General features: G+C 41.2%; 1 protein-coding gene across 1 annotated transcript in view; it reads right to left on the bottom strand.

Moving 5' to 3' along the window:
- DYNC2I2 (dynein 2 intermediate chain 2) overlaps positions 1-14,118 on the bottom strand; it is a 48,911-nt gene that overhangs the window by 18,910 nt on the left and 15,883 nt on the right. Inside the window, 1 exon segment of the mRNA XM_037798585.1 lies at positions 3,367-3,615. Coding sequence (XP_037654513.1) covers positions 3,367-3,615 — 249 coding nt within the window.

The following is a 14,118-nucleotide window of genomic DNA, read 5'->3' as shown; positions in this document are numbered from 1 at the left end:
GTCTTAAGGTGTACATCAAAAGGTCATTGGATGGATTTTAACTTACTAAACCTCTACTTTGGAAGCTTGTTTTGAACGACACTGACAATGATTATATTATTTAGGAGTCAACTAGGGAAATAGTGATTGTGTTCCAGAAAGCTTTTCAACCACAGCACACCTCATATTTACTAGTTAGGATTCCGTTTTGTAAGCATACCAAAAACATTATGTAAGAGAACTAATGAATTGTATTTTTGTTTTAATCTAAGTATATGATTCTATACACAAATCAGCCCATTTTTTTACTCTGTGATTAGAAGGGTTCAGGTCTTTTTATAATCCATGCTTATGCGGTGGGTCCTGACTGGAATACTCCCAAAACAGGAACAGATCTTTATATTCCACATAACTCTTAAAAGAGATGTTGGAAATAGTTATCCAGTGGGATACTCTGAAACCCCTCTGCCCCAGGGTAACCTTGAGGACTGCGATCCTAACCACTGAATGAATGGACCCTTAATCTAGAAAGGAGGAAGGGCAGAAAGATAGAGTAGAGGCAAATTGCCTAAGTTTCCAAGCTGCTGGAATTCAATCCTATTGGATATTAGCTACTTTAGTGCTCCTTAACAGGTGGTCATTGGACTAGCAGTATCATCATCACTTTGGTGCTTGTTAGAAATCTCAAGCTCCACCTCATTCCTTCAGAGTCAAAATCCCTGGAGGCAGAGTCCAGAAATCTATGTCTTAAGCCTTTCCAGATGATTCTTATGAGTTTGAGAAACAGTGGGATACCTAGTCCTGTTGACATGTCTCATGATTTTTATCTATCCATTCTAATTAGAATTATCTGGTCTTTCTCTTTTTTCACTCTATTTCATTTGGACTCCGGCTCACCATACCTTTTGGCTTTTCTAGTTTTAGTTCTCTGAAATGACCTTCTTAATCCAAGTACTCTGATGACTGTGAAATAAAATGTTTTTCAAAGGTAGTGACTTCTTGAAAAGCAAAGGTTGTTAAATTTTGGACTATTACTGAGGGAGTTACTCATTCGTATTTTTTTTTTTAATATTTGTATCTGTGTGAACTAGGTCATTACAGTACTGAACAAAGTACAGAGGGATGAACCCAATGGCTTAGCAACATTCTTTCTAGTGCCAGAATTTTATAAGTGTGTTTAATTTTTAGCAACTTTGATTTCAACATAAAAAGCCAGTTTTTAACAATTCTCAAAGAATTCAGTAGTATCCTCCACTTCTTGTTAGATACTGTTGTTTGACATGAAATTTTCTGTTCTGTTTTTATGTATACTATACACTGGGTGTTAATTGTTAGTGTTCCTTTGTTTGAGTTAATTTTTCACTTGTACTGTTTATAAAAAAAAATTATTAAAAAAAAAAGAAGAAATGAATTTCTGAAGTATGCGACATTATGTTAAGTGAAATAAGCCAAACACAAAAGGACAAATAGTGTATGAGCTCACTAATATGAACTGAATATAATGAGCAAACTCACAGAGTTAATATCTAGACTATAGGTTATCAGAAGATAGAATGAGAGTAGAGAATGGGGAGCTGATGCTTAATTTGTAAAGAATTTTTAATAAGGTGGATTGTAAATGTTTGGAAATGAATAGAGGTGATGGTAGAAAATTATTGTGAATGTAATTAAAAAAAAAAAAAAAGCATATTAGAAAACAGTCTGTCAGTTCCTCAAAAAGTTAAACATAGAATTACCACATGACCCAGCAATTCCACTCCTATGTATATACCCAAAAGAAATGAAACGATGGTGTGTGTGCGCAGCAGGACATGAAGCAGCAGCTGAAAAGACACTATGGGTACTGACATGAAAAGCTACAGTAAGAAAAGCCACAAAACAAAATGTAGAACCCATTCCACCTCTTGGTACACTGTGCTTAATGACTGTAATGCTATGTGCTGATCCAGCACAAGGAAGGCTCTAGAGGACTCTGAACCAAAGCGAGAACTTTCACTGTCAGCATGTAAAGTACTTCTGTAACAACTGAATTTATCAAATTGAATATGTATTACTTTAGTAATCAGAAAAAGATAAAGATATTAAAAGGGGGGAAACATGAAACACATGTGGACCAAATTAATCCACAGAAATTTGGAAAAGGCTTAATAATAAAGAATAAAAGCTTAAAGTTTAACATGGCTGAATGCATTTGTTAAAGGGGGCAGAAACAATGACAAAGAGAGAATATAAGGTGTTTAGGTTTTAATATTCATTGCATTCTTTTTCTTGTGCCTTGCTTAAAAAGACATGACTCCACACTTTGGTGGAGCACCTGGCAACTATTTTTCAGAGCAATTATGACAATTTCTCTCAAATAAATCAACTCTCCCATACCCACTAATCTTTTTCTGGGAACAAGGGTACTATATAGCAACAGAAATAGATGGGAGGGAAGGCTCAAGAGAAGTAGTTTATAAATCTGAATAAGTAATTACCTCATCTCAATTTCTAAAGGAAGAAAACACTGTATTAAAAAAAAAAAAAAGTTTACACCAGAACTCAAAATGCTTTGCAGCCGGGGGCACTTAGGGCTAGAGGAACAGCCTGTCCCTCCCATGGTAGGGGAGGATGACCCACCTCCAATGATGAAGTATCAGCCCTGCAGATTTGCTGGAGCACCCAACTCCCTACCTTAGGCCAGTATGGAGCAAAACAGAGCCCATTCGAAGGCACCCTGACCTCAAAGCCTAGGAGATCTGTCCCCTGGAGGGCTGCATTTACATTCTGAACTGTACCTTAAGAGTGAGAAGACTTAGAGATGCTGAAGTCACTGAAGCATACATAGTGGTGAAATCAGACCAGAGTTCAAATCCCAGCTTGGCCAGTTTATAGCTGTGTGACCTTGGACAAGCTACAAGCCTCTCTGAGCCTGTTTCCTGATCTCTAAAATAACTCCTAAAGTTGTTCTGAGGATAAGAAAAGGAAACACAGGATAAGTTCTTTGAACAGTACCTGGCACAGAGAAAGCCTCCTACAAAGTGACTAAGAAAAGGCAGAGCAGAGCAGTTGAGAGAGTAAGATCCAGAGTCAGATTACCCAGGAACAAATCCTGCCTCCACCACTTATTAGCTCTGTTTGATTCTGGAAAAATTACTGCAAATCTGGGCCTCCACTTCACAAACTGTAAAATGGCAACAACAATGATGCCTACTTCAAAAGGACAGTAGTGAAGGGTCAATGACTTATTCTTATAAAACTCAGCGCAGTCCCTAGCAAAAAGCAAGAGCTCGATTAATGCTGCCTGGCATTATTTGGTATTGTTATTCTTTGGGTAAAACAAAAGAAGGATGTAATTCGGAGTAGAGGTGTGGCCTCTTGCACCCATGCACCAGCTCTACTCCTTACCGTCTGCTGCTGCTCAGTCCAGTTCACCTCGAAGCCATCAAACGCATGGCTCTGCCAATTCTTATTCAGTTCTCGGATGACCATGCCCTCCACTCTCCGAAGAAAGGCTGCAAGCTGGGGGCTGTCCTGCCAGGACACAGACAGCACTCTGATGGGCACAGGGGGCTCAGTCTGCACTTCAGCATCTGCATGCTTCCGGGTCTGGACAGATACTTCAGCTGTGGCAATACTGGCTGTCTGGCAACTTTTCTGGAGGGAAAGATCAAAACACAGCAGTCACCACCCAGTTATACTTCCAGCATCACTCACTGATAGCCCAAGGCACTCACAGACCTCCCCTCTACTCAACAATTCACCTTTGATGCTGCTGCTATCCTCAGGCTAAGGACCTCTATTCATTTTGTTTGCCCAAAGATTGTCCTCTTTCTCATGTAACAACCTATCTTCCTTAAGAGGACCCCAAAATAGGTGGAGATAAGCCTTCAACCTTCCTATGTTCCTCGGTGGCGGACATATGACCTCCAGCTGGCCAGAGTACTGCAGCCCTCCCCTAGCCACAGTGACTGCTTCAGGAATGGCCACATGACCCAAACAGGCCAGGAGGAGCCTGCACCAGGACTTTTGGGAAAACTATTCAGAGGGCAGGGAAAGGACAGTGACCCTTCTGAAGAGACCCACAGCTGTAAGAATCATGTAAGCTTACAACCAGCAGTAGCCACCTTAGCCAGTGTGTAGGTAAAACTTCAGACCTGGCCACGAGCAGAACATTAAGTCCCTCCCTTGGCAGGAGACCTTCTCCGGCAGGGGTACCTTCCAAGGTGCCCACATGATCCACGTCCTCTTCCCCTGCTCAGATGGGCACAGGGACGGACACTGGTTCTGGGAAGGAGATGCTGGCCTCCCTTTCTTACAGGTGTATCCAATCTTTACCAAATGAGTTTGTAAGCTAGTGTGGTGACTAGGGTTGTTTAAGACATCCCCCACTTGGTCACACATAAGGCCCCTGTACTCCCATGGCCAGGACAAGTCCCTGGACACTGCTTGCTCACCCTCCACCCCAGCTCACTCAGGCTTGGGGGATGGTGCTGGGAATGATGGCCAGTAACAGGACCAGTCTGACCATCTTAATGAACCCAAAGGAAGGTACCTGGCCCCACACAGGGCCAGCTCCCTTCAGAACATGGAGTACTCAGCACTTGAACCCCAACCTCACCTTCATACACTTAGTTCTCTCTCTGTTTGTCCTCTCCCTGCTAAACTGTGAGATCCTCCAGCACAGGCACTCTGCCAGAACTATGCTGGTACCCTCAACATCTAGCACCATATTTGGCACAAAATAGATGCTACTTGCCAGGCATTGTTCTAGGTACTGAGGATATAGCAGAAAACAAAACAGGCAAGATTCCTGTGCTCATATGGGGATGAGGGAGAGACATCAAACTAATGAACAAGAAAAGATGTCAAATACAAACCATGCTGTTCTAGTTTGCTAATGCTGCTGGAATGCAAAACACCAGAGATGGACTGGCTTTTATAAAAGGGGGTTTATTTGGTTACACAGTTACAGTCTTAAGGCCGTAAAGTGTGCAAGATAACACATTGGCAATCGGGTACCTTCACTGGAGGATGGCCAATGGGTCTGGAAAACCTCTGTTAGCTGGGAAGGCACGTGGCTGGCATCTGCTCCAAAGTTCTGGTTTCAAAATGGCTTTCTTCCAGGACGTTTCTCTCTAGGCTGCAGTTCCTCAAAAATGTCACTCTTAGTTGCACTTGGGGTATTTGTCCTCTCTCAGCTTCTCCGGAGCAAAAGTCTGCTTTCAACGTCAGTCTTCAAACTGTCTCTCATCTGCAGCTCCTGTGCTTTCTTCTAAGTGTCCCTCTTGGCTGTAGCTCCTCTTCAAAACATCACTCACAGCTGCACTGAGTTCCTTCTGTTATGTCAGCTCATTTATATGGCTCCACTGATAAACTTAGACCTACCCCGAATGGGCGGAGGAGCAACACCTCCATGGAAATTATCCCAAGTCATCACCCACAGCTGGGTGGAGCACATTCTAAAGAAACACTCAAAGAATTATAATCTAATCAACACTGATAACATCTGCCCACACAAGATTACATCAAAGATAATGCCATTTGGGGACCACAATATATTCAAACTGGCACACATGCTGAATGCAATGCAGTTTACAAGGAAGGAGAGAGAACAGCTAGGGAGGCTACTTGGATGGGATGGTGAGGGAGGCCTCTCTAGGGAGATGGAACTTGAGCTGAGACATAAAGGGCAAGAAGAAGCTGGCCAAGTAAAGAGCTGTGAGAAAGAGCATCTTGGGCAGGCAAGGGAATCAAAACTTTACTGTGAAAAGGGTCCACATATCAGACGCTAGACAGCATGTTGGCATGCCAAGACACATGGGTGGGGGTAGGGTGGTACCCTAGGCCTGGGCCAGGTCCAGGACATAATGAGAGCGAAGATGAAGAGATGGGATTTTACAACCCACGGAATGGTTGCAAGCATGGGTATGACATATAAAACTGACAGATCTCTTGGGCAGGAAGAGTGAATGGCAAGAGAGCATAAGCCCAGGTGGCAAGAGGTTTGCAGTCCCAGTGAGAGGTGAGGGTGGCTAATAGGAAAATGGTTGCAGAGATAGGGAGACATGGGTGGCTTCGAGATGTTTTAGAAGGTAAGTTGAAAGGACTTGATGGGTTGGAAATCAGGGATGGGGTGTGGAAAGAAAGGGATCCAGGGAAACTCCAGGGTGTCTGCCTTGAGAACCGGGTAGATGGAGGTGTGTCTGAAGGTGATGGCAAATTCCAGGAGAAGAGAACACTGGGGCAATTCTATTGGACAACACCTCTATAGAGATGCCTCTTAGACATCCACATGAAGGCATCAACTATTCCCAAGAGGTCACGAGACATGACCTCATGATGCTGGAAAGCACCTCAACAGAGATATGATTTGAAGCCACAAGCCTGAAGGAGGCCCCAGAGGGAGTATGTACACAGAGAGAACTCTTGGTCAATGCTTGCGGAATTAACGTATGGACACGGGAAGAGAAAATATGTATGGTGAGACAAAACTTAATTGACAAGATGACAGGTGTTTCAGTGAAATAAGCTAGACAATAAAGGAAGGACAAATACTGTATGATTCCTCTTATCTAAAATAACTAGAATACATAAAAATTCAAAGAGACAGAAAATCATAAAGCACTTGAAGAATCTAGAAGATATGGACAAGCCAATAAGGAAACTGAAAACCTAAACAATATGATAAATGAATTAGACTTAATAGACGTATATAGATCATTACATCCCAAAGAACCAGGCTATACATTCTTCTCTACTGCCCACGGAATGTTCTCCAAGATAGATCAAGTGCTGGGGCACAAAACAAGTCTTAATAAATTTTAAAAGACTGAAATTCTCCAAAGCACATTCTCTGACTATATAGAATGCAATTAGAAATCAATATCCACCAAAGAACCAGATCTTTCACAAATATATGTAGGTTAAACACACTCCTAAACAACCAGTGGGTCAAAGAGGAAATTGCAAGAGAAACAGGTAAATATCTAGAGACGAATGAAAATGAGAACATGATGTATCAAACTTATGGGATGCAATGAAGGTGGTGCTGAGAGGGAAATTTATAGTTTTAAATGCATAAATCAAAAAGCAAGAAAGAGTGAAAATCAAAGACCTAACTGAACAACTGAAAAGGCTAGAGAATGATAAGCAAACTAACCATAAAGCAAATAGAAGAAAAGAATTAACAAAGATTAAAGCAGAAATAAATGAGCTGGAGAACAAAAAAAAAACAACAGAGAGAATAAATAAAACCAAAAGTTGGTTCTCTGAGAAGATCAATTAGATTGACAGACCCTTAACTAGACTGAGAAAGTCAAAAAGAGAGAAGACCCAAATAAACAGAATCAGAAATGAAAGCAGGGTAATTACTAAGGATCCTGAAGTAATTGAAAAAAATCATAAAAGGAAACTATGAACAACTGTACGCCACAAGCTAGACAATTTAGAGGAAATGACTCCAGATTTCAATTTCCATGTTTCTTCCTAGAAACACATGAACAACCTAGACTGACCCAAGATGAAACAGAAGACCTCAACAAACCAATCACAAGCAAAGCAATCCAATCAGTCATCAAAAATCTACCTACAAGGGACTCGGGCAAGATGGCGGCATAGAGAGGAGTGGAAGCTAAGTAGTCCCCCTGGAACAACTACAAAAAACCAGAAACAACTAGTAAATAATCCAGAATAACTGCGGGGGGACAAACGAGACCATCCATTCATCATACACCAACCTGAATTGGGAGGAATGCCCAAGAACACAGCATAAAATCTGTAAGTAAAACCTGCGGAACCAGGTCGGGAGACCCTCTCCCCCATAGCCTGAGCTGCAGAGCTGCGTGGTGCCACAGAGAAGCTCTCTCCCAGCAAGCGAATACAGCTCAGCTGAGCTCCAACTGGGGTTTTAAGTAGCGAGTGTGAACTGCTCACTACAGGTACGCAGCCCCAAAAAACAGACAGAGACTTTGGGTGACGACTGACCTGGGAGAGCCGGAGGGTTGTCTTGGACTGGGTCTGAAGGGGACTATCTGTTTCTTTTTTGGCTCAGTGGAGAAAGCCCCAGTCATTTTCAGTTTCCAGGGCTGTGACCAGTCATTTTCAGTTTCCAGGGCTGTGACAGGCAGTTTCCAGAGAGCGAGACCATTGAAATGCTAATGACCTCCACCTGAGGGGTCTGTCTTCTCTAGGAGGAAAGGGGTGGGGCCCTTTCCATTCAGAACCAGACCCCAGAGCCTGGGGGAACACAGCCGTACCTCCTCACACCAGTCAAGAATTATAGGCTAATCAGACACCCAGGGGAGTGAATCTCCCTGGCAACGTGGAATATGACTCCCGGGGAGGAATGTAGACCCGGCATCGTGGGATGGAGAACATCTTCTTGACCAAAAGGGGGATGTGAAAGGAAATGAAATAAGCTTCAGTGGCAGAGAGATTCCAAAACGAGCTGAGAGGTCACTCTGGTGGGCACTCTTACGCACACTTTAGACAACCCTTTTTAGGTTCTAAAGAATTGGGGTAGCTGGTGGTGGATACCTGAAACTATCAAACTACAACCCAGAACCCATGAATCTCGAAGACAGTTGTATAAAAATGTAGCTTATGAGGGGTGACAATGGGATTGGGAAAGCCATAAGGACCAAACTCCACTTTGTCTAGTTTATGGATGGATGTGTAGAAAAGTAGGGGAAGGAAACAAACAGACAAAGGTACCCAGTGTTCTTTTTTACTTCAATTGCTCTTTTTCACTCTAATTATTATTCTTGTTATTTTTGTGTGTGTGCTAATGAAGGTGTCAGGGATTGATTTAGGTGATGAATGTACAACTATGTAATGGTACTGTAAACAATCGAAAGTACAATTTGTTTTGTATGACTGCGTGGTATGTGAATATATCTCAATAAAATGAAGATTAAAAAAAAAAAAAAAAAAAGAATTATAGGCTAAGAGGCGTCACCTGCTGGGCAGAAAAGCACAGTGACCTGAGGCATCAAAGGCTGGAGCAATTTTCTAAGACATACCCGCAGGGAAACCAGATACTGAATATTTCTTCCCTCTGGGACCTGAGCCTGTTCTGGTCTGGGAAAACCTGATTTGGATAAACAAGGAAACCATGCCTAGACAACAGAAAATTACAACCTACACTAAGAAAAACAAAGTTATGGCCCAGTCAAAGGAACAAACGTACACTTCAACTGAGATACAGGAATTTAAACAACTAATGCTAAATCAATTCAAAAAGTTTAGAGAAGATATTGCAAAAGAGATAGAGGCTGTAAAGGAAGCACTGGACATGTATACGGCAGAAATCAAAAGTTCAAAAAACCTACTAGTAGAATCTATGGAAATGAAAGGCACAACACAAGAGATGAAAGACACAATGGAAACATACAACAGCAGATCTCAAGAGGCAGAAGAAAACACTCAGGAACTGGAGAACAAAACACCTGAAAGCCTACACGCAAAGGAGCAGATGGAGAAAAGAATGAAAAAATATGAGCAACGTCTCTGGGAACTCAAGGATGAAACAAAGTACAATAATGTACATATCATTGGTGTCCCAGAAGGAGAAGAGAATGGAAAGGGGGCAGAAGCAATAATAGAGGAAATAATTAATGAAAATTTCCCATCTCTTATGAAAGACATAAAATTACAGATCCAAGAAGCACAGCGTACTCCAAACAGAAGAGATATGAATAGGCCTACGCCAAGACACTTAATAATTAGATTATCAAATGTCAAAGACAAAGAGAGAATCCTGAAAGCAGCAAGAGAAAAGCAATCCATTACATACAAAGGAAGCTTAATAAGACTATGTGCGGATCTCTCAGCAGAAACCATGGAGGCAAGAAGGAAGTGGTGTGATATATTCAAGATACTGAAAGAGAAAAACCACCAACCAAGAATCCTGTATCCAGCAAAGCTGTCCTTCAAATATGAGAGACAGCTCAAAATATTTTCTGACAAACAGACAATGAGAGACTTTGTGAACAAGACACCTGCCCTACAGGAAATACTAAAGGGAGCACTACAGGGTGATAGAAGACAGGAGTGTGTGGTTTGGAACACAATTTTGGGAGATAGTAGCACAACAATGTAAGTACACTGAACAAAGGTAACTATGAATACGGTTGAGAGAGGAAGATGGGGAGCACGTGAGACACCACAAGAAAGGAGGAAAGATAACGACTGGGACTGTGTAACTTGGTGAAATCTAGAGTATTCAACAATTGTGATAAAATGTACAAATATGTTCTTTTACGAGGGAGAACAAGCAAATGTCAACCTTGCAAGGTGTTAAAAATGAGGAGGCATTGGGGGAGGGATGCAATCAGCATAAACCAGAGACTGTAACTAATAGAATCATTGTATTATGCTTCCTTTAATGTAACAAAGGTGATATACCAAGGTGAATCAGATAAGAGGGGGGGATAGGAGAAACATGTTAGACACTTGACATTGGTGGTATTGTCTGATTCTTTATTCTACTTTGATTTAAGGTTATTTTTCCTTTTGCTGCTTCCTAGCTGTCATTTTTTTTTCCTCTTTCTTTTGCCTCTCTACCTTCTTTGACTCTCCCTCCTGCCTTGTGGAAGAAATGTAGATGCTCTTATATAGATAGTGGTGAAGGTGGTGAACACATAAATGTATGACCATGCAGAAAACCATCGATTATTTACTTGGGATGGAATGTATGGTGAGTGAACAAAACCATATTAAAAAAAAATGGGTTGATGACAAAACCTCGAGGGCAATATACTGAGTGAAATAAGCCAGACACATTAGGACAATTATTGCAGGGTCTCACTGATAGGAACTAATTACAATATGTAAACTCACAGACATGAAATATAAGGTACCAGGATATAGGATGAGGCTTAAGAATGGGGAGTGGTTGCTTAGTATGAGCAGAATGTTCAATTAGGATGAACTTAAATGTTTGGAAATGAACAGGGGTGTTGGTAGCAAGATGTGAGAATAACTAACAGCGCCGAATGGTGTGTGAATGAGGTGGAAAGGGGAAGCTCAGAGTCATATATGTCACCAGAAGGAAAGCTGGAGGTCAAAAGATGGAAATGTATAAAACTGAATCCTATGGTGGGCAATGTCCATGATCAACTGTACAAATACTAGAAATCACTTCATGAACCAGAACAAATGTATGACAATACAATTAGAAGTTAATGATAGAGGGACATATAGGAAAGAACTATATACCTATTACAAACTATATACTACAGTTAGTAGTATTTCAACATTTTTTCATAAACAGTAACAAATGTACTATATCAATACTAGGAGTCAACAATTGAGGGGGGTTGGTTAGGGATGGGGAGGATTAGAGTTTCCTTTTCTTTTTTTCTTTTTTCATCTTTCACTTTATTTCTTGTCTGGAGTAATGAAAAGTTTCTAAAAATTGAACAAAAATTAAGTGTGATGGATGCACAGCTGTATGAGGGTACCCAGGGGCAAGTGATTATACACTTTGGATCTTTGGATAATTGTATGGTATCTGAACAATCTCAATAAAAATGAAAAAAATAAAAAAGGGAAAAAAAAAAAATCTACCTACAAATAAAAGTCCAGAGCAAGATGGCTTCACAGGGGAATTTTACCAAACTTTCCAAACAGAATTGACACCAACCCTGCTCCAACTCTTTCAAAAAACTGAAGAAAAAGGAATACTACCTAACTCATTTTATGAAGCTAATAGCACTCTGATACTAAAACCAGAAAAAGATGCCTATAGTTTCCCTTTTTTGTAGCAAATCTCACCAATGAATACAGACGCAAAAATTCTCAACAAAATACTTGCAAATCGAATCCAAAGGCACATTTGAAGAATCATAAACCACAACCAAGTGGGGTTCGTTCCTGGCACGCAAGGGTGGTTCAACATAAGAAAATCAATGTAATATAACACATTAACAAATCAAAAGGGAAAAATCAAATGATCATCTCAATAGACACTGAAAAAGCATTTGACAAATTTCAACATCCTTTTTGATAAAACACTCCAAAAGGTAGGAATTAAAGGAAACTTCTTCAATATGATAAAGGGCATATATGAAAAACCCACAGCCAGCATAGTACTCAATGGTGACAGGCTAAAAGCCTTTCCCCTAAGATCGGGAATGAGACAAGGATGTCCACTGTCACCACTATTATTCAACACTGTGCTAGAAGTTGTAGCCAGATATATTCGCTGAGATAAAGAAATAAAAGGTATCCAAATTGGAAAGGAAGAAGTAAAACCGTCATTATTTGCAGATGAGATGATCCTATATTTGGAAAATCCTGAGAATTCAAAGACAAAGAAATAAAAGGTATCCAAATTGGAAAGGAAAAAGTAAAACCGTCATTATTTGCAGATGAGATGATCCTATATTTGGAAAATCCAGAGAATTCAAAGACAAAGCTACTTGAGCTAATAAACAATTTCAGCAGAGTGGCAGTGTTCCAGTTTGCTAGAGCTGCCATTATGCAAAATACCAGAAATGGGTTGGCTTTTATAAAAGGGGTTTATTGGGTTACAAATTTACAGTCCTAAGGCCATAAAAGTGTTCAAACTAAGACATCAACAAGAAGATACCTTCACTGAAGAATGGCCAATGGCATCCGGAACACCTGTCAGCTGAGAAGGCACGAGGCTAGCGTCTGCTGGTCCTTTGTTCCCGGGTTGTGTTTCAAAATAGCTTTCTCCAAAATGTTTCTGGGCTTGTCTCTCTTAGCCTCTTCAGCTTCTGTGCATCTAACCATCTTGGGGGTCCTCTCTTAGCTTCTCTGGAGCAAACCCTGAGCTAGCATCTCTTAGCTTAGCATCTACAAATGTCCTCCTGTCCGCATCTCTAAGCATCAGCTTTCAACGGCCTTTTCCAAAATGTCTCTCTTTTATAGGACTACAGTAGTTTAATTAAGACCCACCCTGAATAAGTTGGGTCCATATATCCATGGAGATAATTTAATCAAAGTTCTACTCCTCACAGTTGATTGAATTACATCTCCATGGAAACACTCGATCAAAAGATTAACATCTACCCTCACAAGATTGCATTAAAGAATATGGCTTTTGGGGAGACATAATATATCCAAACCAGCACATAATATATTCAAACTGACCCCAAAAAGACATATTCTTTCCAAATAAAAAATGCATTCATCCCATCACAGTATCACAAAAACTTAAATCATTTCAGTAAAAATCACTAAGTACAAGATCTTATCAACATCAGTTACAGGCGTGGTGTGTCCTAAAGGCAAAATTCCCCTCTGGCTGTGGACCTGTGAAACTTAGAACAAGTTATCTGCTGTTAATATACAAAGGAGAGACAGTTATAGGATAAACGTTCCCATCGCCATAGGGAGAAATTGAAAGGAAAACAGGGTTCACTGGACCAAAATAGTTCCTAAAAATCACAAGGCAAACTCCATTAGATTTCAAATTCTGAGAGTCATTTATAGAATGACGTTGTATCCTTGGGGCTTGAGAAAGACAGTCCCACACCTTCCAAAGGCTTATGTGGCAGCCCTTTTCTCTCCAAATGCTTCGGTGAGTGCTCCAACATTATCCACGCATTGGGGAGACCACCTCCTCAAGCACGGGGTGCCACCCAGACTCTGCCTCTCCAGGGCAAAAGCTCTCCCCTCTCTGAACAGTGGGGTGGTGGCCAGGCTCTCCCCAATCCTCAGGGAATGTGCTCCACCCTCTCTGAGGCCTGGGGCAGCAGCATTCTCCCTGAACATCTAGACTAAAGACCTGCCCTCCATCTCTGGGACAAACTTACCTTTTCCATGTACATGGGTTGCTCTGCTCTCCTTGCCCGAGAGTTCTTGACTCCAGATTTCAATTTCCATGGTTCTGTCTTTGAGGAAATTTTTCCTACCATTTGTTCCTTTCACATCCTCTCCAGTCCAGACTGGCAGTGATCCCGTTTATACAGATCTCACAAAAAGTTTGCTAGCTTGGCATGCAGCATACAGGGATCAAAACCATCAGACAATAGGACTTTCCACAGATCCTTTATGGATAACACCATCTCCAATCCTGGCTTGTACTGAAATGGCAGTCAGGTTCCATGCTTGGTTAAATACTCACATGGGGCTGTAGCCTCTGGAATCTCACTTTCTGGAAGTCCAGAATTTCCCAAACTATAGGTT

The sequence above is a fragment of the Choloepus didactylus genome, chromosome 10 (genome assembly GCF_015220235.1).
Source record: "Choloepus didactylus isolate mChoDid1 chromosome 10, mChoDid1.pri, whole genome shotgun sequence".
Taxonomy (NCBI): Eukaryota; Metazoa; Chordata; class Mammalia; order Pilosa; family Megalonychidae; genus Choloepus; species Choloepus didactylus.
Note: the sequence above shows the minus strand (reverse complement) of the source record. Positions and strands in the feature narration are given on the sequence as shown.